This window comes from Artemia franciscana, chromosome 15, assembly GCF_032884065.1.
Source record: "Artemia franciscana chromosome 15, ASM3288406v1, whole genome shotgun sequence".
Classification (NCBI taxonomy): domain Eukaryota; kingdom Metazoa; phylum Arthropoda; class Branchiopoda; order Anostraca; family Artemiidae; genus Artemia; species Artemia franciscana.
The window spans coordinates 28,601,889-28,626,548 of NC_088877.1; the positions used below are offsets into that span (position 1 = coordinate 28,601,889).

Below are 24,660 nucleotides of genomic sequence, written 5' to 3' on the forward strand. Positions count from 1 at the left end.
TTTAGCTTCAAATTTGTACTGCTTAAACTCAATATAATTGTGATTAAAATCTAAAGGGAACAAATTAAAAAGAATTAGCCGCAAAAGAGAAGCTTTTGTGGTAAAAAAAGCAAACAACGAGATGTTCGGTACCACGTTCATACAGACTATAGTTTTACAGAACTCAGTTAATTGGGGGGGGGGGCGTGCCACCCTTTATGTATCCTACTAAGTGCTTTTTTCCACGTTCTTCGTAGAATGAAAATGGGTGGATAGCTATAATCCGATCTGCTCGGGAATATCATTTTACATTTTGTTTTTACAAAACTGATGAGATTCACCTTTATGCTACAGGTTATGTGGGTCTTTTGAGCTGCTATCAGAACAAACTTGTAAACTAATATGAGCAACCCAGAAGGATGATGACTTCCATTTGAGCTTTTAATAAAGTTATCTTAATCATTCAAAAACTTTTGAAAGTTTTTGGTTTTCACATTTCTATGCCGAATCGCTTAATTGACTCAACTTCACGTCGTAATAAAATTCTCTAAAAGAAAGTATTAATGCATAATTTTCAGGACAGCTGGTGCCATTCACTATTAGATTATTGTTTGGAAGCTGATTCGACTAATTAGACGTTCTGAATAATTTCTCTACCTTTATACTTTCCTTTGCATTTTCTTTTTTCCTAATGCTATAATCTCCATTTTCTTTTGACCAATAACTGTCATCGCTAGGGTACGTTCTTCGGATGAAGGATGACAGATTGCCTAAGGTCTTCTTTTTTGACACATTAGGGCTAAACAGAAAGCAAGTCGTCCGTGGTTTGGGTGGGAGGACGTCATAAGGAAAGATTTCAGGGAAATGGGAAATTCCTGGTAGGGTGTAAAGAGGGAGGCTTTGAATAGACTCGGATGGAGGAGGAGTATGCGTAGCTGTGTTGACCTCAGGCGGCTTGGTGTTACGGTGAGTTGTTAGTAGTAGTAATAACTAACGAACTAACGAATAAATTAAAGTGAATACAATATTTTTTCTAGGCAACAACTAGATCAAGGAAAGCGTAACAGAAGCCTTATATTCTGTTAATAGTTTGATTGTCGTTTGATTCGGCTTTGTGCAGGTACACTTTTAAAAATCCTCCAGAAGGGCTAACCTGTACTTCTTGAGGAAGCAATTCTCATTAGTAACAACCTGGGTTTGAAAAAAAAAAATGTCCATGAAGCGATTAAAATTAAACGAAATTTTATTAGTAATACATTCTATTAGTAATAAATAAAGACTTGGACGAGTATCAACTTAATTCGATGTACACATATTTAATTAAGAAATGCTTTATTGTAATATTCAATAAAATTAGTTGTCAATCTGCAATAATATATAACTTTAACTGCAAAATAAGCAAACATTGCTATGAGGAAATGTTAACGTTTTGGTAAAACTGTATGATATAAACCAATCAAATTTTTGTCATCAAATAACTAGAAAAAAAATGACCAAGATGGTATTTTTGAAGTTTTTCTCACAAAGTTTTTCTTTGATCTTCCGATCAAATCGGAAAAAAAGAAGAAAAAATCGTGGCCAAACTAGTGGTGAGAATAATCTTTTTATTAAAATATTTTTTTAGTTATGGAAATTTTTATTCAAATGTAGGAAGTAAAAGCTAGCGTCCTAATGTATTCCTTAGCCTTTCAATTTCAAGTTGAAAAGGATATATATTTAAGTTCAAGTTAGTCGAAAAGAGGCTTTAGATGATTCAAGAAGGGTTCTAAAAAGGAGCATAAGATATAAAATAAAAGAAAATCACCTTTTGATTAAAGGCCAAGAAAGGAACTTGCAAAAAAGAAGCGTATCGAATAATAAGTGTTATATTTGACAATCCTCATCAGCGTACGTAATCTGAAACCATGAAAAGAATTAAAATTATTTTTAAGTAAAATATACAATTATGAGACGGTTTTTTCTATTACAGTTCGATCCTTTTACAATTTTTGCCTCCACTGATGATTGTCGCGTATACAGTCAAAATATTTAGAAATATGTCTTTTTATTTTCTACTGTGTTAAAAAAATTAGTTGTGTGTATTTTTTTTGCATTTTCATTCTTAATATTCAATCCTATTTTAGATTTACTTCTGTGGACGTCAGTGTTGCAGTGAGTACTGACCGCGGTCTGATAACACCAATTATCTTTGGAGCTGACAAGAAGGGACTCGGATCAATTAGCAATGACGTAAAAGCTCTTGCTGTCAAAGCTAAAGACGGCAAACTCCAACCTCATGAATTCCAGGTAAAATTTCAAAAAGAAAATTGTAAATGCAAAAGACGATGACTATCTGAAGAGACTGTATGTAATACAGTCTTTGGTTGCATGTATGTAAATGGATATAGCAAACTAGATATAATAGCTGAGAAAATTGAATAAACGAATCGAAAACTTTAGTAAATAAAGGTGTTTTAGTAACATTTATGTCTAATTTAATCATGAATAGCCTTTCGAAAATATTCATTATCTTATTCTAGTATTATAATACGCGTTTCATGTCACTGTTGGCACTTCCAAAATTTGGGTGTCTGGCTATGGTTTTCTTAAAGACAAAGTGAAACGCATTTTCAGGGAAAAATTGCTCTTGCTGTCAAAGCTAAAGACGGTAAACTCCAGCCTCATGAATTCCAGGTAAAATTTCAAAAAGAAAATTATAAATGCAAAAGACGATGATTATCTGAAGAACGTGCAACCAAAGACTGTATGTAATAAGAAGAGCAGTAAAATCAAAAGCTTAAAATATATTATGGGGCATATAACTTTTACTTCAATATTAAATGGATATAGCAAACTAGATATAATAGCTGAGAAAATCAAAATAAATGAATTGCAAACTTTAGTAAATAAAGGTGTTTTAGTAACATTTATATCTAATTTAATCATAAATAGCGTTTCGAAAATATTCATTATCTTATTCTACCATTATAATACGCGTTTTATGTCACTGTTGCTACCTCCAAAATTTGGGTGTCTGGCTATGGTTTTCTTAAAAACAAAGTGAAACGTATTTTAAGGGAAGGAAATTGCGCTCTTGATTTTCAGTTTTTTTTTTTTACAGTAAGATTTTATCTCAATTTTGAAACTATGTTTGTACACTTGTCTTCAAAAAATGTCGTGGTAGCTGCGAAATATATATATATATATATATATATATATATATATATATATATATATATATATATATATATATATATATATATATATATATATGTATATATATATATATATATATGACGTCATATTTGTCAACTGATGAAATTACAGACCGGGACACCAGGACACAAATGACGACCGGGACACCTGGACAAAGGGAATATAAATGACGACCGGGACACAGGTACACAACTACATCGGAGACGCCGGGGGCACAGGGGGGAAATTTAAATGGCGACCGGGACACAGGGAATGTTCGAAGAGAAATTACAGACCGGGACACAAATGAGGACCGGGACATAGGGAATATAAATGAAGAAAATGTTATCTATTAAGGTTGAACTCTGTCCAGTTATTCCCGTAGGTACACTCACAAGCGGGTATAGATCATTCGATATCATAAAACTTAAAAAAATCAACATTATGACTAGATAAATCCAACAGGTTAAAGTTAAAATAACCCATAACAATATGACTTGCTCCAGACGGTACTTTCGATATCAGCTGACTCATTCCTCCCACGAAATTATCCAAGTGAGTACTGGGTGGCTTATACACCATACTAATTATATTCTTTTTCCCATCAAATTCAATTGAAAAAACTTCAACCTCATCCCTTTACTGATAATTCAACCCATTCTTTACAAGGAAACCAACACCACCACGACCCATCAATACTCGGCTCTTGATATGAAGATCATAACCTGAAAATGAATACAGAGAGATCGACTGGTTTGAGCTAAGAAATGTTTCACATAATCCTATGATATCAAAAGAAGAAGAAAATTGATCAATTAATTATAAAATATCTTGGTAACTTGTAGCTACGTGGACATTCCAAGAACACAGTCGAAGACTCCTTTCATTTATATCTTGATTGTATGATTGCCTAATATTATCACTTTCCCTCATAGGCTTTAGTTCAACACTTGTTATCCCATCATCACTAGCAATATCTCTCGATAAATAATCCTGAAGACTAAAATGATCTTGATCAGACGTTACCATTTTTTAAATAAAAAAAAGTAACACTTCAGACAAAAAAAGAAGAAAAAACAGGAAGAAGAGTAAACAGGGAAGACTGATAAATCGTGGGGATAAGAAATGAAAATATTAAATCTAAATAATAAATTAAACATAAATATGCGTTAAAAAATGCGAAAAAAGAATACCATTAAAAATAATAACAGAAAAGAAATAAAGAAGAATGGAAGAAAAACAATTTTAAAACGCATAAATCATAAATAGTATATAAGGTCATCAATAGACCAGACGCGCCTAATCGGAGTAGTGTGGGTTTCGCGCACAAAATATGGCCTTGATCGGCCCACACACTGCGAATTCCAAACTTATCTCTTGAAGTGCTCAGAAGATCACGCTTTCGTTTAGTTTGATTCTCGGCAACCAACAATCCCGAGCCAATAAACTGCTTCTTTGCTTTAAATACATGGCGGGCTATTTCTTTTGATCCAAACTGAACGAGGACAGGGGCAACTGTATCTAGTCTTTGTGCAATATTTGAACTAACAGTAAATCGCTTAACACTAATTGTGTCTGAAACCGCAATATTAGTTAGGCCCATCTTTACAAACAATGCGTTTTTTATAGCATCACCAACACTTTGTGAAGAAATCTGTTTGACACCGTTGAATAGCAGGGAATCATTTCTCCCTTCCTGCTCTATGCCATCTAGTTTCAGCTCAAGCTGATTCACACGGTTTTGTAGTAATTCAATCATATGCATACAGGTTTTCAGACTTTACGATTAATTCAAATTTGGGCTGTCAAATATTTAAGCTTTTCATCAATTTTTTCTTGATTCTTCAGCTAGATTTTGCTTTGTAACCGCAAGCTCATTCTCTGTAGTGGCCACTAGGCTACGATGATTAGTAGTGGGATCCGAAAGCTGGCTATCCTTTACCAAATTTTGCCCTTTCTTTAGAAACTGCCGGTAAACATAAGGATGATTTTTTAGCTCATCAAACACATGATTTACACCCTTAACTTTCTTTGTTGATGCTTCCTTCTCATTATCATTAAAACTAAGAAGATTAGCGACTGATACAAGCTGACGATCGTGTTTTTTGCCGTAACAAAAAACAACAAATTTGCAGTCTCCGGTATTCGTCGTCATTACCTCTTGGATTCGAATTGGCCAGAGGGGATAGCCCACAAATTTGGCTAGAATAAATCACCGATTTTAATGTTCGCAGGATTCATGTCTTATAAAGCAAAGATTATAAAGTGAAAGAAACATATCTTTCTGTGAGGCCGTGCCTCACTAATGTATTCAAGTGAACAATCAATCCAAACTGTGCGAGGTCGGCCCAACTGCTAATCCTTCTCGACACTAAACAGCGTAATTAATGCGCAGGCAAATTATATCCAATTTTCTCTACACACCACACTTGGCTATTGTATCGAATTTTCTCAGTTCAAAACACCAAAAATCTGATTGCGTGATAAATTCAAGTATAAGATTGTACAATTTCTGTGATCACTGAACTAATTCATGGTTAAGGAATCAAGTTCAAACAATCCAAAAGTTCAAATAGGTGTGATCCCTTTGAGAGCTAGTTCAATACTATTCCATATATATTATGTACTGTTTAAGCTCATCTTTTAAGTGTCATGGCTAAGACAGAAAGAAAAGACCATTGCATTTTTTTGTCTATCAAGGGTTTTCAAGCAAAAGGATATCATGAATAGAACTCTCTTCTTGGATATTGCAGCAGGACCAGGTACTTTCTGCCTCACCTGACACCTGAAATTCAGACCTTACATCGGAGTTGGCTCCCCAGATAGAACTCGCTTTTGAATATATGGTCCTAACTCTTTTGATACAGTAGTCCTACCTTTAATATTTCCAAAACTCTAGTGCTTCTCGTGTTTGTGCTAATGATGGCATATTACACCAAATATTACTATTTAATCGATATCCATGAGTCTTTATTTTATGGAGAATAAAGTTGAACATCTTGTTATAACTTTGCCTTCTCTTTTTCTAGCGAAAACTCCGCTTAGTAGTCTTTTTCCGGTTCTCTTGCTCTTGGGTCTTTTCAAATGTAATTTCACTTCAATCGGTGTGTCTCGGGCCTTTGGCCTTCGCACACTTGTAATCAGGGCCCCATATTTTCACTTCTTTTTTTTAGCTTGTATTTTCAGGGTTTTGTATTCTTCGTATATTCTCGGGGTTTCAACCTTCTCCTGCATAAAATTTCACGTCTCTAGTTGAATCTGTCTAGTTAATGTTTTGGCGCATAAATATAGCGTATACACAAACACATATTTCAATGAATCATGTTAAAAAAAAGAATTGTCGGAATCTTTAAGACATTATTTCATGATATTTAGAAAGAAATCCAACTAATAAAAGAGAAAACGGATTTTTTTTTGGGGGGGGGGGGGGATAAAACTGCTTTGGACTATTAAAATGTTAGTTTTTTCCCTCACAGGTGACACTTGATTTTAATAGTTTTTTAGACAGCCTTAACTAACCAAAAATGTTTTAACATGAAAACTAGTAATAAGGTTATATTCCCTATACGGGATTTAGGTATTTACTTTCTGTATTGCTACGATTTTAATGACTTAGCGTAAGACGATAATTTTCTATCATTCAATAGCATAGATTCCGCTTTATCCAGATTACATTCTTGAAATTGACTTTGAATTATTTTAGAATAGAAAAACACATCGGAAATTGGTTGAAAATCGTCAAGAAAAGGAACGTTGTCTATTTTTGAAGCATGTTTTGATAATTCTGTAAGGAAACGACTAAATAGTATCACAATTCTGGGTTGTTGAATGGATAGTTCTGAAACTATTGACTCTGATGATATAAGTATCCTGTTTCCTTCCAAGTTACCCCTGTAGACTTATCGGGAAATCGTATGTTTCACAGGAACATGAACCGAAAAATTGACTTGATAATTTAAGTGAAATAGTGATGATATCAATGTACCACCTATTAATTTATACCCTTTGTGGACAAAGAGCTTAATCGTACCGCTGTATTCATCTGTCATTAATAACTCGGAAGCGACATTTTTTAAAGTGTTCGGATGGATTTTGAACATGTGCGCTGTACCCATTAGGCTTTTGGCGGTGGAGGGGGTAGTACTACAATAATTTACTTTGAATCTGCCCGCTTCATGTTACAGTGACGTTTTCGTTTCTATGATCTTTCTTTTTTCTTTTTCTTTTTTTTAGGGAGGTACCTTTTCTGTATCAAACCTGGGTATGTTTGGCGTCAAGAATTTCTCCGCCATTATTAATCCGCCTCAGTCTTGTATTTTGGCTATTGGAGCAACAGAGAAAAGACTTGTACCAGACTTGGACTCCGAAAGCGGGTGAGTTTTCTAGTGTTTCTTTTTGTTGATATCCTAATGCTAGGAATCGATTAGAGTTGAACTTCATGAATCATGCTTCAGTTTAATTCAGAGCTTCTCGTTTATGGAATGATGAAAATGCACTATTGTTATTCTTTTTAAAGTGTGTTCAAAGTATTTCGCTTTGGCAGCTTGATTTTGAGCAACGCGATTATGTGACGAAATATTTAACCTTTTATTTCTATTTGGTCGTTTATGTGACTTATCTGCTGAAGCAAACGTTTAATAGATAATATTCAATTTTGTTCCAGCACCTCCTGGGGAAATAGATACCTTTTCATGTTGGGAACATTTGGTAGTAGGAGGAGGGTTGTAATAAGTATTCAATGAATGCTAAAACAACTTCCTGGATTTTCATGCTGGGAATATCTGAAAATAGTTCAATTCGTGAAAACCTAAAAAGGGCCTACAAATGTTCTTTCTTTCTGTGTTAACTACCTCCCAAGGGGTATGGCAGTGTGTATTTATAACTGTTCCTGTTCAAGCCTCAAGAATGATGCTGCTCGGGTATCTGTGAGATCTATTATTACTGTTAGTAGCTTTATATATATATATATATATATATATATATATATATATATATATATATATCTATATATATAAAAATAAGTTGTCTGTGTGTGGATCTGTGGATGGATCAGGTGACGTCACCTGAAAAAACTGGATCAGGTGACAAAACTGAAAACTGAAAAAAACTAAAAAAAGGCAAAAACTACAAAAAAAACTAAAAACTAATAAAAAAAATAAAAAAGCTAAAAAACTAAAAAAACTAAAAAAAGGCAAAAACTACAAAAAAAACTAAAAACTAATAAAAAAGCTAAAAAACTAAAAAAACTAAAAAAAGGCAAAAACTACAAAAAAAACTAAAAACTAATAAAAAAAATTAAAAAGCTAAAAAACTAAAAAAACTAAAAAAAGGTAAAAAACTAAAAAAACTAAAAACTAAAAAAACTAAAAAAAAGGAAAAAACTGAAAAATAAGCTAAAATAAAGGTAAAAACCAATAAAAAACTAAAAAAAAACTGAAAAAACTAAAAAAAAGGCAAAAACTACAAAAAAAAACTAAAAACTAATAAAAAAAGCTAAAAAACTAAAAAAACTAAAAAAACTAAAAAAAGGTAAAAAACTAAAAAAAATAAAAAATAAAAAAAAATAAAAAAAGGAAAAAACTGAAAAATAAGCTAAAATAAAGGTAAAAACCAATAAAAAACTAAAAAGAAAAAAGGAAAAAACTAAAAAAAAATTTCATCTAAAAAACTAAAAAAAACTAAAAAAGGTAAAAACTAAAAGAACTAAAAAAGAAAAAAATAAATGACGACACTCAAAGAGAAAGCGACCAGGACAAAAGGAATGTTCGATTAGCAATCAACAAAGCACCGGGACACAGGGAGTATAAATGACGACCAGGACATAAGTAAAAAAAAAACTAACAAAACTAAAAAGAAGGTAAAAACTACAAAAAAACTAAAAAGAAAAAAAACTAAAAAAAGGCAAAAACTACAAAAAAAACTAATAAAAAAGCTAAAAAACTAAAAAAACTAAAAAAAGGCAAAAACTACAAAAAAAACTAAAAACTAATAAAAAAGCTAAAAAACTAAAAAAACTAAAAAAACTAAAAAAGGTAAAAAACTAAAAACTAAAAAAAACTAAAAAAAGGAAAAAACTGAAAAATAAGCTAAAATAAAGGTAAAAACCAATAAAAAACTAAAAAAAAAACTGAAAAAACTAAAAAAAGGCAAAAACTACAAAAAAAACTAAAAACTAATAAAAAAAGTAAAAAAGCTAAAAAACTAAAAAAACTAAAAAAACTAAAAAAACTAAAAAAAGGTAAAAAACTAAAAAAAATAAAAAATAATGAAAAACTAAAAAAAGGAAAAAACTGAAAAATAAGCTAAAATAAAGGTAAAAACCAATAAAAAACTAAAAAGAAAAAAAAGGAAAAAACTAAAAAAAATTTTCATCTAAAAAACTAAAAAAAACTAAAAAAGGTAAAAACTAAAAGAACTAAAAAAGAAAAAAATAAATGACGACACTCAAAGAGAAAGCGACCAGGACAAAAGGAATGTTCGATTAGCAATCAACAAAGCACCGGGACACAGGGAGTATAAATGACGACCAGGACATAAGTAAAAAAAAAACTAACAAAACTAAAAAGAAGGTAAAAACTACAAAAAAAGAAAGAAAAAAAACAACTAAAAACTAATAAAAAAACTAAAAAATCTAAAAATCTAAATAAACTAAAAAAGAAAAAAAAAGGAAAAAAATAAAGGAGAAAAACAAAACTAAAAAACGAATGTATATACAGACCGGGACACCGGGATACAAATGACGACCGGGACACAGGGAATATAAATGACGACCGGGACACAGGGACACAACTACAACGGGGACATCGGGGGAAACAGGGGGATATAAATGACGACCGGGACACCGGGACAGGGAATGGTCGATTAGCAATCACCATCAACAAAGCTCAAGGGCAATCATTAGAATCATGAGGTATAGATCTGAATACAGATTGTTTTCCCATGGACCATTATATGTTGCATGTTCAAGAGTCGGTAAACCTGACAATCTATTTATATGCAAAGACAATGGGACAGCAAAGAATGTTGTATATTCGCAAGTTTTACGTAGTTAAAACCATATATATATATATATATATATATATATATATATATATATATATATATATATATATATATATATATATATATATCTATATTCACAGGTGGGACATAGGGACACAACTACAATGGCGCGTAACGACTTACGCGCGCGGGGGGCGCGAAGCGCCCCCACCAACTAGGTGTTGGGGTGGCGCGAAGCGCCACCCCAACAGCTAGTATATATATATATATATACTAGCTGTTGTACTAGCTATATATACTAGCTGTACCTAGTTGGTGGGGCGCTTCGCGCCCCCCCAAGCCCCCCCGCGCGCGTAAGTCGTTGCGCGCCATATTAGTTACGCGCCATTGTAGTTGTGTCCCTGTGTCCCACCTGTGAATAGACATAGATATAAATATATGTTTTTAACTATGTAAAACATGCGAATATACAACATTCTTTGCTGTCCCATTGTCTGTGCATATAAATAGATTGTCAGGTTTACTGACTCTTGAACATGCAACATATAATTGTCCATGGGAAAAACAATCCGTATTCAGATCTATACCTCATTATTCTAATGATGTGTCCCGGTCGTCATTTATATTCCCTGTGTCCCGGTCGTCATTTGTGTCCTGGTGTCCCAGTTTGTAATTTCTCTTTGAGTGTCCCGGTCGTCATTTATATTCCCTGTGTCCCGGTCGTCATTTGTGTCCCGGTGTCCCGGTCTGTAATTTCTATTCGAACAATCCCTGTGTCCCGGTCGTCATTTATATATCCCGCCTGTGCCCCCTGCGTCCCCGTTGTAGTTGTGTCCCTGTGTCCCGGTCGTCATTTATATTTCCTGTGTCCCGGTCGTGATTTGTGTCCGGGTGTCCCAGTCTGTAATTTCTCTTTGAGGTTCCCGGTCGTCACTTATATTCCCTCTGTCTCGGTCGTCATTTGTGTCCCGGTCTGTAATTTCTCTTTGAGTGTTTTTTCTTTTTAGTTTTTTACCCTTTTTTCTTTTTTCAGTTTTCTTTTTCTTCTTTATTTTTCAGCGTCACTATGAAGTACATATCGACGAACCTTTGTTTTTTTAACTTAAATCTGGTAGGCATTGATGACCTTATCAAAATAACAAACCCAATCATCATCGCTATCATTTTCAGTTTTGATATGTTTTGACACTCGCTGCTAACTGCGCGGTTTTGCGTTCTTTAGCCGCAAGCCTGTTTTCTTGCTGTTCTTGTAAATTCCCGGCACGCTTTCTTTTCTTACTTTCTCTATCAGCTGCAAGCCTGTTTTTTTTTCTTTTTAGTTTTTTTTGCAGATTTTACCTTTTTGGTTTTTTTTTATTTTTTTTTTATTTTTTTAGTTTTGTTTTTCTCCTTTATTTTTCAGTTTTTTTCTTTTTTTCTTTTTTTCAGTTTTTTAGTTTTTTTATTAGTTTTTTTTTTCTTTTTTTTTGTAGTTTTTACCTTTTTTTAGTTTTTTTTGTAGTTTTTACCTAGCCAAGGTTTGAACCTGCAACCTCTCGGACCTAGAACCTGGAACATACCGCGTTACCAACTCAGCTACATCGGCTTGTATACTTTCGTTTTTGAATTGGTATATGATGAAATAATTCAGACGTCATATGCGGACAGACAGACAGACAGACATAACACACAAACAACTAATTTATATATATATATATATATATATATATATATATATATATATATATATATATATATATATATATATATATATATATATATATATATATATATACCACTAGCTGTGATATTAAACATCAATGACTAGGGCTATTCCAAGGATTTACTTTGGGGGGGGGGGGAGAGCAACTGCTGAAAATTTCATCTATGTTTCTTTTTTGCCATTTCAACGTGGTGTCCTGCAATATTTCATATTTGGATATTGGAGTGTCTTGGTTCTTAGGATGTTTGCAAAGTGTTTGTTGGTCAACTTCAAACACTTAAGTTCGTCAATCACAAACACAAGATTCGACAGTAAGGTGGAGTGTGTATACCCCGCTTTTATGAAAACTTATGAAGAAAGGTGAACAGTCACATAGCTGCATACACCCGCTTATTACCGACTATCAATTAACACTGGCGCTACCTTGTCATAATTGAAAGTTATACTGGTAGTTTGTTATGTATGAAGCCTGTTTAGGTGCAGCATAAATATTAAAAAAAAAGTATGAGATGAAGTAAACTATTTTTAAATGTTAGTGTTAATAATCCACTTTTTATATTTTATAGCATGACGTCATTCAAGTTTAGCATAGCTTTATATAAAATATTGGCTTATTCTTGCCTTTTATAAGATTGCCTTTCTAAAAGACTGAGTTTCACATCGATGTTGCAGGAACAAATTTCCACATTTTATTTCATTTAAAATGTGTCGGCTTTCGTAGACTCTGCTCCCAAATAAGAAATTTCTGAAACTTTTCAAACAATTCCAAATTTTCAACTTTATCCCCGAAGCTGAAAAAGAGATGTGTGAAGGAATAATCCAGATTTTGAAGAGGAAATAAAATGTATTAACTTCCAATTTTGGTCCTTTCTTCTCCTTATCAGCCAAGAAATACAGATTGTAAGGATAGTCATTCATAATTTTAGAAGAAAAATCTTTTGAATTTGGCATGGAAATTATCTTATCCAAGCAGTCGTAAGGCCCTCAAAGAATGCAAAATTCGAGGTAAAAAAAAGACGAGAAACGGACACAGTTTTTTCCTTTGTGTTAGCCACACGCGGCTTTGTGCTGTATTGGGTTGTAATTTTTTTTGAATCAATCTTTAAATTGTCTCATAGAGGACCAGGTAGCAGTATTCTTTCACGCTGAAGTCACGTTGTTTCACAACGCAAGTTTTGCTGAGGAGTGGACGATAAAAAAAGTGTTTCCAAGTTTTTATTTTTCAACTGTTATTAAGAATCAATTACTCGTAATAAGCAAGTATTTTTTAGGTATACAAGTTTACGAAAAATTAAGCAAAGAGAAAACGGGTTTTAATTTCCACAAAGCAGTGAACAAAAAAAAAATATAAAAACAAAACTACACTTTAACTAAAAAATAAAACACTCCGAATATTTCGGCCCCACGTCCAGGAGCCTTTCTCAACGGAAAAACAATTACAAACGACGAAAAAGAAGAATTTTTTTTTCAATACAACACAAAAAAAAAACACGACAACTAGAACACAACGAAAAAAAATATAAAGAATAAATAAATAAGAACATCTCACATTATAAACAGAACTCCCAGCACTGATGGTAATAACTTTAGACAAAACCAAAGCAAATGTTTATAATGAAACCATGGGTTCCTTTCCACTGCCAACATTTGCTTTGATTTTGTCTAAAGTTATTACCATCAGTCCTGGGAGTTTTGTTTATAATGTGAGTTGTTCTTATTTATTTATTGTTTATGTTTTTTTTTCGTTGTCGTGGTTTTTTTTTTGTGATATGTCTTTAAAAAAATCTTCGTTTTCGTCGTTCGTAATTTTTTTTTTTCCGTTGAGAAAGGCTCCCGGACATAGGGCTGAAATATTCGGAGTATTTTGTTTTTAGTTAAAGAGTAGTTTTATTTTATGTTTTATTTTTTGTTCACTGCTTTGTGGAAATTAAAACCCTTTTTCTCTTTGCTTAATTTTTCGTAAATGGAAAAGCAATGTGGTCTAAGAAATTATTTAAGGCATACAAGTTAGTGCTAGTGTAAAAATAACCTTGATCTCTGACTATTTTAACTTCATCTGAAAGAGCCTGTTTTTTTTCGAAACTTTTTACCCCGGGCTCACACAGCAAGTTTTTTCTCAGGATAAAACGCTTCTACGTTTTGGGTTAATTCGTCTAATTTCTTTCAAAATTTAATCTGTCTTGACAGTTCATCAGCTTTTCTGAAATATTTTAAGGGGGGGGGGGGGGGCTGAAAAGCAGATCAGCCTAAAATTTAGGCTGTTATATCAAGTAATGAAAATTTTGCAGACTTATTTTCTTTGAGAAAACTTAATATAATCTATGACCAAACACATGAGGACTGTTCAAACAGGTAATTTCAAATCAAATGGTTGGTTTATCTTTTCAGCGCGGCCCACATCATAGACACACCTTTTCGATTAAAAAGCGTAAATTTTTTATCTATTTCGACGTCCCATTTTTTTTTAGATTTTGGCATACTAAAAAAGCGGGGTATTGAATGGCGAGGAATTGGTTTGAAAAGCTTGTCTCAACCATTGCCTACTAGTACTCTCTCTGTCTTTTGGATAGGAAAACTTAAATTCTAAGCTTCCAGCGTTTTTAATTTAAGAGAAGTGCCAGGAATGTTTACTTTGATTGTTCAGTCATAAATTTTACGCTTGGAAGCTGCTGAGCAATGTTCAATTCGATAAATTGCGAACGGTATATAGAATTGGTTCTGTATTTTTGGTTTGCTGTAATTTTGTTTTATCTTTGAGTGTGACTTAAGTGGCCCGGACATTACTGCATCCTGCATTTCTGTTTGCGGTAGTTGGTGCTCTGTTGTGCATTTTAATGCTTTCAATGTGCCGATTGGATATGAATGTTATGCAGTCCGCTGTGAAAAAAAAACGATGTGAAAACTCGGGAATAAATGTTATGCCTAAAACATTTTTGTCTTGCTTTTTTAGGCACAAAGTATCGAGTGTCATGTCGGTCACATTGAGCTGTGATCACCGAGTGGTAGATGGGGCAGTTGGAGCTCAGTGGCTTGCTGCATTTAGGCAATACTTAGAGAAGCCCCACACTATGCTCTTGTGATCGACTTAATTATTTCCAATTGGAATACCTTTAACCTTGTCAAATTAAATGTTAAATATATCTGTTTGAAAATTTAAGTTTCCTTTGTTTCGTGTATAGTAGGTAGGATCCTAAAGCAATGTATATTTAACGAAGGGTTTCATAGATTTTAATATTATCTTCACCCAAAGAAGAAGAAGAAAAAAGAAAATACTAGTTTTTTTCACTACAATCTGTGAAAAAAAGAGGTCTGATTTGAGTTAAGAAGTAAAGTGTGAAATGAATTTAAAGTTAGCTGCATCCAAGGGGAAAATGACAAAGTTTGACTGCATGAGTAAACGTTTTTTTTGTGAAATTACGTGACAATTTCGTTCTGAAACTTAATTGTTACAAATTTAGAAAAAGCCTTTTCACGTTTATTTGCTTCGATATCTTTAACTTAATAAATGAATTTAATAAAGGTTAAACTGAATGTGATTTTAACAAATGTGAAAAGGATATTGTTAATCTTGCTTCGGGTCACGAAAGGAATACGGTCAGGGTTCCGAAATAGTGCCATAATTTGAAACACACTCAAAGCAGACCAGACTACCCACCATAGACCTGCAGAATACCAAACTCCAGAAGAGCACGAAGGTGATTTCTCCTTTCGAGTTTTATTATATTTGTCAGGGTCACGCATTACAGGGTAACGCGTTTCAGCATTAATAACAAATGCAATACCGCCATCTTTTTTTTCAATTATACCCGGACCTTTCATATACATTTAGCAAAATGGACATCTCTAAACTTTGATTGGATGTGCTTGGAGAAATGGCGGGAGTAGGAGGGGGGGGGGGTTAGTTGCCCTTCAATCACTTTTGACTATTAAACGGGGCACTGGATCTTTCAATTTGCAATCGAAAGAGCTGTTTTTGAGGTGGTTTTTTGGTTTTTGAGTTGTTTTTTTTTTGGTTTTTTGAGCTCCTCTGCAAGATGATTTCTCCTTTCGAGTTTTATTATATTTGTCAGGGTAACTATTTTTTTAAATGACTTCCTTCATGGTGCCAAGCCGCAAAAAAACTTCCCGGACAAGTGGCGGTACGAGTCAATTTTGTTCATCAGAGGGTGGCTAGTAAATGTAAGAGCAGTCATGGATATCTTATCAAATTTCTTACTTAAGATCTTGTAGTGGTCTCTGGCTAGTCTTGCTTTTCGCACTTAACTTCCTATTTTGGATCCTCTGGAGTGGTACCATTAAGGCTTAGGAGCCCCTGCAGAAAGCAGGCAATTAGTCCAGTGAGCTAGTCCGTAGCAAACATAGCAACTTGACAGTTCCAAATGCATTCATATCAACAATGATCAGACCGTGAAAAAAAAAAAATCACTAATGATTCACTTATGATGTTAAATACAAGAAAAACCACATGGTGACGATGTTTAGTAAATTGTAGTTATGGGGTATTAGATTTCTAGTTCGTTTCTTGTGTATTTTAATGTCTTATTACTTTGCGAAAAAAGATTGTTCCTCGCGTATCAAAAATGTACCTCAGCGTTTCTGGAGAATTCTAATATTCTCGAGAAGTTCCAGAATTGTCTCCAATACACTATATTCAAAAAAATTGGCTAGTATATACTTCAATTGTATTTCAATATAATTTAATTGTGGTCTATATGAAGCCCCCACAAAATAATCCTGGGGGCGGGTAAGGATTTACAAAAAAAAATATTTTGCCAATCAATATTCACAAATATAAATATGCTGTGCCCTAACCAAAGCACTACAAACAGAAAATCTATAGCTTAAATACCCAATTACAAAATTTTCGCTTATATTTTTTAGACTCAAATAGGTTCGCTTATTTAGCGAAATTACCACGTATTGATGCAGTCTACAAAATCATTACGTCACAAGAGCTTTCACGAGCAGAGTTGAGCTAAACATATTTTTGAGGAAACCAAAACTGAGCTTCTGTAAAAATTTTCGATGTACAACTTACTTATCCTGTTTAGGAGCCCCAACGTCGACATTGTCCATCAGGCACGTCAATTAGCGAGGAGGACAACAATCCTTTATAGATTTTTACCCTCCCTTCCTCCATTTTGAAGAAAAAATTTTGTATTTCATTGAAAAATCGAGAAAATAGCCAAATTGCTCTATCTTCTAGATTGTTGACGAGCAAATTTTGGCTCCCTTCCCATTACATTTTTCGCTCCTCGAATTGACGCTCTTTTTGCCTCTTTTCATTTATGTTCTTAACATAGCAACTTGACAGTTGCAAATGCATTCATAACAACGATGACTGTGAAAATGGGATATTACTTATAGAAGTCTTTCCATTAAACCATCCGTCGATTCTATCAAAAGGAATGTCAGCAGATGTTTAGAACTATATCACAAGATTGGAGACACGTTAAGTTCACACAAGACCTGGTGCCGCTAAATGTGATATACTGGACCCAAAATATGGGGTATAACTTTATGTTATTTATTTAGCAATGTGAATTACTCTATTTAATAAGTCAACATAAAACTCAATACCGCTTTCAGGTTTTTTATTGATCAATTAATAGAGCAAAGAAATATAAAAGCGTCATTGACCCCTGACAAAGAAAAGAGGTTCGAAAAATATAATCAAAAATATTGCAGAATACAAAGTTAATAGGGAAGTTTATTTAATAATTATTTAGAGGCTTTCTCGAATTCAAAGCCATGCGTAAAAGATGAGCTCTCCCCCGAGCAACAATCGGTCGCTCTTCTTGGATACGACCAGGTTTTCTCGCGTTATCAAATTCATACCGGCTCCGATTATCACAACTTTGGTTAGGTCGAGCTGTTAGTTGCTCTCCTTCTTGACTGCTGGTACTTTCTTCTGTATACTCTTGGCTAACACTACTACATCCGCTTAAGCTGACTTGACTAGTAACGCCTGTGCTGTCATGATCAAAATGGTCTAGGTACCGATCATCCCATTGGACAGCTTGAGCACGGTGTTGGGAAACGACTCTTTCACAGTGGTCGACCATCAAATCTTCCAGATCTAGAATTAAAATTGGATATTTGGTCAACGGAAGAAAGAGAATCTTCCAATGGGACATTTAGGGAATAAAATACAGGGACCCATAAAAGGCTTAAGGCTAACATATTTTGACTTAAGTAAACTAACGAACTTTGACGAAATCCAAAGATCAATTTTGAAAATTACGCCAAAGTAAAATTGTAATACTGCTTCTAATATGCAGCGCACAAAAATATACAGAGCAAACAACAAAGTAGTGTTGCAATACAACTCAATGAAGCAGTGGCAAATTCGCTAGGTCATTCCCTAAAAAAACAAGCTCAATTCTTACACTATTTTAGATATACTAGCAGCACATCGAGTCTTAACGTGACCACGCTGGCTATGTCCACTTGACGTATGGGCGGATGGATGATAGACTTATCTATCACCAAGTGAAATGAAATCGTTTAAAGGACTTATGCCATATTTGCCTCTCACTCACTTGGACTATTTGTCTTGGCCTTTTCTACAATTAGCCATGGCTTGATACCCGCAACTATTTAATTTTGAATTAAATTAATGGGCGATTCAAGCATCGAAGCATGTGATTGAATATTAATACAAAAATAAGTTTATTATCTAAAGTTAAAAATGAATACTGGGAAATCTTACAAATTCAAGGCATTTTTTTAGCTACATGATTGGTGCACCAGAAGAAAGATTACGAATCCGTATTTTTTATGTTTTTCGAAGGGATATTGTATCGAACCGGTGATCCTAGAAAATCGGGAGAAGGATCATTCGAATGTAAATAAAAAGTTGTAGTGCCCTTTTTAAGTGACAAAAAAGATTGGAGGGCAGCTAGTCCCCTCTTCCCCCAAAGGCATCTGATCAAATTTTAGAGATAACCATTGTATTTAACATAGTTGATGGGTCGAATAACTATGTCTTTGGGGATGACATGACCCCCACGGTCCCCGGATAAAGGACTTTCAGTTATGCAATTTGCTCATTGTTTGCATATATTATTTGTTATTGCAGAGCATACGAAAATATTTTGGAGTATATTTTCTCCGGGTTTGATTGTTTGCGTGAAGGAAAGTTTTTTTTTTTTTGGGGGGGGGGGGATTTTCCAGAGGAAATTTTACGAGAAGTTAATTCCTGACATTGTTTGAAAAACAGACTAAAATTAAATAAAAAACAAGTTTTTTCAACTAAAAGTAAGGAGCAACAATGGAACTTAAAATGAACAAAACTATTTCGTACATGACTGATCTCTTCCTCAATCCTTACTCTTTCAAGCAGTTCTTGGTAACAAACTGTAGTAAGGACCGACCCGGCTCAATAGTAACTGAAACTCTAAAAAACGGAATTTTGATACCAATAGTTACATCAAAAGAATCAAATTTTAATGCTGATCTTAATATACAAATTCATCAAGTTTATTTTTACCCTTAAAAAGTTACGAGCCTGAGAAAATTTGCCTTATTTTAGAAAATAGGGGTAAACACCCCCTAAAAGTCATCATCAAATTCATCAAAATCACACTCAAATTCAGCGTATCAGAGAACCCTACTTGTAGAAGTTTCAAGCTTCTATCTACAAAAATGTGGAATTTTGTATTTTTTGCCACAAGGCAGATCACGGATGCATGTCCATTTGTTTTTTTTCCCAGGGGTAATCGTATCGACCCAGTGGTCCTAGAATGTCGCGAGAGGGCTCATATTGACGGAAAACAAAATTTCTAGTGCGCTTTTTACGTGATCATAAAATTGGAGGGCACCTACTCCCCCCGCTCATTTTTATTCCTCAGTCACCGAACTAAATTCGGAGATAGCCATTGTATCCAAAATAGTCAAAAAACCTAATAACTATGCCTTTGGAGACGACTTACTCCCCCACAGTCCCCGTGGGAGAGGTTGCAAATTACAAAATTTGACCAGTGTTTACATATATTAATGATTATTGGGAAGTGTACAGACGTTTTCAGAGGGATTTTTTTGGTTAGGGGGAGGGAGGGGATTACTTGGGTGGACCTTTCCATGGAATTTGTCACGGGGGAAGAGAATTTCAATGAAGGGGCGCAGGATTTTCTAGCATTATTTAAAAAAACAATCAAAAAATAAATATGAAAAAGTTTTTTCAACTGAAAATAAGGAGTAGCATTAAAACTTGAAATGAACAGAAAGTATTACGCATATGAGGGGTTCATCTCCACCTAATACCCGCTCTTTACGCTAAAGTATTTTTCAGATATTTAAACTATTTATTCTGCGGCCTTTGTGACTCAGGGGTTATTCTTAAGGAATTGGGACAAAATTTATGCTTTAGAAGAAAGAACGAGGAAGAACCCCCTCATACAAGTAATAAGAACATACGAATATAGAAGTTCCCTACGTAAGTTATGTATATTTTTTACTAATAAAAACATTCGTAAGAAATCAAAAGTTCTAGTTCCCTTTTTAAGTAACCAAAAAATTGGAGGGCAACTAGGCCTCCTCCCCCAATCCTTTTCTCTCAAAATTGTCCGATCAAAACCATGAGAAAGCCATTTAGCCAAAAAAATAAATATTTTAATATGCAAATTTTGTTTTAATTATCCATGGGCGAAGAGCCAAAAGCAAAACATGCATTAATTCAAAAACGTTCAGATATTAAATGAAAAAAAACAAAAAAAAACAGTTTTTTCAGCTTCAAGTAAGGAGTGACATTCAAACTTAAAACGAATAGAAATTGCTCCGTATATGAAAGGGACTGTTCCCTCCAGAACGTCCCGCTCTTTACGCTAAAGTTTTTTATTGTTTTAAAAAGTAGAGTTGTAAGAAAGAGTCAAACTTTAGCTTAAAGAGCGGGACGTTGAAGAGGGAACAGCGCCTTTCATATAGTGAATAATTCTTGTTCGTTTTAATGCTGCTCCTTACTTGCAGTTAAAAAACTTCTTTTTTTATTCAATACAATGAAGTATGCCTTTTTGTCCCTATTCCTCAAATAATACAACTCAAACACAAATTTGAATGATAAATATTTTTTAACATTCAAAGAACCTTTAAACTTTAGCGCAAAGTGGAAGGGGCAGCCCCCCTAATATACACAATAATTTAGTTCATTTTAATATTGATCCTTCCTTTTTGTTGAAAAACCTTGTTTTTGTGTTTAATTTTAAAGAAGAGTGTACGGAGCCCAACCTTCTTTGAACACTATTTGCAGGAGTTTATTTTGGACGGATTCAATTTCATCTTACTTTTCTCGGGAGATGCCAGTGTGCCAAACTGGACAAGAATATTCAAGATGAGGGGGACAAAGGAAGGATGAATCATTAAAGACTGGGAAGGGGGAATGCAAAATTTATTCGTGAGCTCAAGAAGGGAGATAGGCTTATCAACTTTGTGGATAATGTTTTTAACATGTATATCCCACTCTAAATTAAAGAGATTGTGACGCCAAGTAACTTAAAAGAGGCCACAGAAATTTCAGGAGGAATGGAACTAAGAAAAAATAGGTGGCAGATTTTGTAACACAGATTTGCACAATCAAAAATTTAGAAGGGTTTAGTCTCATGCCCAAGTCCGAGGCATTATAACCCGTATAAATATGGCTCACGGGTGATTAGTAGTTCCCTGAACTTATTAATGTAGCCAGTACTGCCAAAGGTCATAGAGTCCAAAATCGAGGTTTAGAGACCTAAATCCAGGCAAAAAGTCCGTAATAAGAGACCATTTCGGAACCAAAACTTGGTTTCAGGAAGTCTGGGTAAGAAAATCGAACCTTTTACAACCGCAAATGACATGTTACTGCGAAAGAATATAGGATGATGATTTGCAAATGTTTCTACGTGATCGGAGTTCCAGTGATAATTAAGAAACAAACCACCTGAGAAACATTTTACCATGGAGGAAAAAGTGCTTTTATGAGTCACCCCCGTCTTTCTAAAGCTGTTTCATTTTTTTGTATTTTCACATTTATACTTCAAATTTTCAAATATATGAAGCTAAGTACAAAAATAATACCAAAACAATAGCCGTTGCTAGAGCCTAATTATTTTCGTTTTTTGGTACCTTCTGTTGGGACTTGCTGTTATCAACAACTTCTTCAATGACTCCATCGACTTTTGAGCAGCGACTAGCTTGGCTGCTCAGTGCTCATTTACAGTTCCACCTACAGTATACACCACACTTATCTCAACCATGTCCTTCTTTTCAATGCAATCGTTAAGTATGTTCTGAGCTTCCTTCAGAAGTTAGTTAGCATCCAGTTCATTGGCAATCAAAAGCCCCTTTTTTTAGAGAGAAAATTCCAGGATCCCTCCGAATCCTCCCTTTCTCATTTTTTCTCCCTGGGCTCTCTTACTTTAGAAATACATCATGATTTTTTCTAGCGCCAGAATTGTAAAATTTTCAGTAAAAAACATCATGTACACACCCTTCAAACCTACCAAACCTGTAAATTACACTATTGCATTAGCAAAACTTCCTCATTCATAGAATCGTTTCATTCTCTCAGTATTTTTTCTGGAGAAGGTAAGTACCCATGCTTTCCTACCTTTATCGCATTGTTTCACCTATCCCCGATACTTCCTGGCTCAGATGAAAGTTCAGACAACTGGACTAGCCTAAATTCTCTTCAAGTTAGTCCTCTTTCTTGCTATGTGTATAACCGTCTAGGAAATTATGGCTTAATATACAACACAGCATGACAGAATATTTTGATTAATGGATAGTTCTTCTGGATTTTGTTTCGGTGGGCATTTTTGGATGAATAGCCTCTTCCTTATTATGCTTAATTATGGGCCGCGTTCCCTTTCTAGTATAATATTTATAGGTGTGACTTATAATGAGTGGGAGGTATTAGGCTTGAGATTACTTCTGCAAGACGTCGACTCATGTTGCTGTGAGTGCGGAACCAAATGGTGAAACGGAACTTCCAGTCTTGCTTCAAGGACTCATCTCCTAGTGTAAGGAAACGAGATGTTGGGTAATATATAGAATTTATTCATTGGGACAGGATGGATTGGGAAGTCATAGTGGTATCAAAGCGTCAGTCATGGTGTTATTTGCCCCTACAAATTGACTGATGGGAAACAGTAGTGACTTGGATGAATTTTGCAGATTTGCATGAATTTGCAGGTCCAAGACGCAAAATCTCAACTTAAGCTCAATAATACCTGTGGAAATCCACCTGTTTTGAATTAATACTCATCTCTGAGCTAGCACTTTATACATTGGTGGTCCAACACTACATCTATTATTTGTTCATTCCTTCAAAATTATTTCGGTCAAATTATTTCTTCTTTATTCATTTGTTTCTAGCTTAACTTTATCACCTATCGTCTTATATCTTTAATTTGAGAGACTAAGTAGATGTTTGTAAGACAGTAAAGCACGACGTACGCATGACACAAAGGGCTTATGCTCAAGAAATAGATCCAAAGGACGGTTTCAGGGGGATGTGTGCCCCCAGAAGGTTGAAAGCTGTACTAGTTACAGGGTCGGAGCGGCAGAAAATTCCGATGAGGGAGCTAAATTTTTACAGTGCCCCCAAACATTATTTTTGTATCCATCCCTGCTCATAGTGAATGCTCCCGCTGTGGTGATTTATTTTTTAAGTTGTTATTCGTAATAAATCTATTTTTAATGACAATTTGTTCAATTTTGAAGAATGTGCATGTAGGTCTTGTCTGTCTAGTCATCTCTATGTATATTTCTTTTTAGTCCATTAACAATTATAGAGGGCCCGTGCCTATTTATAAGATTTGATAACATAAGCAAAGTCAAAATGTGATACTTGTAATAAAAGAGAGAATCTGGTGAAATTTACCCTAAATGACGGCGAAGCACCCTTTCCTTGATAAATATTACGTATATTGTTAATCAGACGGCTATGTTGCATAGAAAATGCTCTTGCATCGCATGTACCTCTATGTCAACCTTTGTGACAAAACTTGTTAGCCTGGCTCACCAACTACTCAGATAACGTTTCAAACGAGTAATTCAATGATGCATATTTTCTTTTTCTGATGGGCTTAGCCTACACCTTTTTTTTTACACTGGTTACAATAGGTCACGCCGTAAATCTTGGTTAAATAAGCACACCACGAGATTTATTCTTCCTCCTCTGAGAAAATTTTTCAATTTGTTGCGTTTCAGCATTAATAACAAATGCAATACCTTCATCTGTAATGTCCTTGAACATTCCTTTGCGATAAGTTGTCGTCCTCTCTACCCTTTCAGTCTGCCTCGGAGCAAAGCTAAAAAAGAAACAGAAAAACTTCAAACTTATTACATGAAGTCATCAACAATGACATAATTCATAATCCTCACTTAATATGAATAACAAATAATATCAGGATATTACACATCCACCAGACCGCCTAGTAATTAGGCTGGTGAAAAGACTTTGAAAGGAGCCCTGTTGGGGCTCCCTGTCCCTTTTCTTTCTTTTTTTTCACCAAAATAACTTGTTTTCCTTTTCGTAATTGCATTTGTTTGCATTCGCCTATAATATAATTTTCAATTATGTTGAACTTCCGTTGCTAAGCCAGTAGTGCAATAAGTAAACTGTCGGGTTAAAATCTATTTTTGTCTCCCTGGATTTGGCCATTGATAGTTCGCGGTATTCAAAAGTGTTTGATTTTGAAGCTCTCATTTATATGATTGCCCAGGGCCAATCTAGGGTCTACCTTTACTCCAAGTTCTTTATATGAAAGTACTGATTTTGGTTTTAGTCTGTTTTCAAAGTTTATAGACATGTGTTCTGCTTAAGTGAC

The 24,660-nt window shown here is 34.3% G+C and overlaps 2 protein-coding genes and 1 long non-coding RNA gene across 3 annotated transcripts in view; 2 read left to right on the plus strand and 1 right to left on the minus strand.

The window, feature by feature from the left end:
- LOC136036292 (dihydrolipoyllysine-residue acetyltransferase component of pyruvate dehydrogenase complex-like) overlaps window positions 1–15,014 on the plus strand; it is a 26,189-nt gene extending 11,175 nt beyond the window's left edge. Inside the window, exons 6-8 of the mRNA XM_065718437.1 lie at window positions 2,103–2,265; window positions 7,387–7,526; window positions 14,808–15,014. Coding sequence (XP_065574509.1) covers window positions 2,103–2,265; window positions 7,387–7,526; window positions 14,808–14,937 — 433 coding nt within the window. The 3' untranslated portion in view covers window positions 14,938–15,014. The remainder of the gene's footprint in view (window positions 1–2,102; window positions 2,266–7,386; window positions 7,527–14,807) is intronic.
- The window catches only part of LOC136036309 (uncharacterized), a 487,034-nt gene that overhangs the window by 160,170 nt on the left and 302,204 nt on the right, over window positions 1–24,660 (plus strand). The gene's annotated exons all lie outside the window — the stretch shown is intronic.
- The window catches only part of LOC136036627 (uncharacterized), a 52,353-nt gene continuing 45,127 nt past the window's right edge, over window positions 17,435–24,660 (minus strand). Inside the window, exons 4-5 of the mRNA XM_065718928.1 lie at window positions 24,062–24,141; window positions 17,435–17,936 (exon numbers count right to left, since the gene is read on the minus strand). Coding sequence (XP_065575000.1) covers window positions 17,572–17,936; window positions 24,062–24,141 — 445 coding nt within the window. The 3' untranslated portion in view covers window positions 17,435–17,571. The remainder of the gene's footprint in view (window positions 17,937–24,061; window positions 24,142–24,660) is intronic.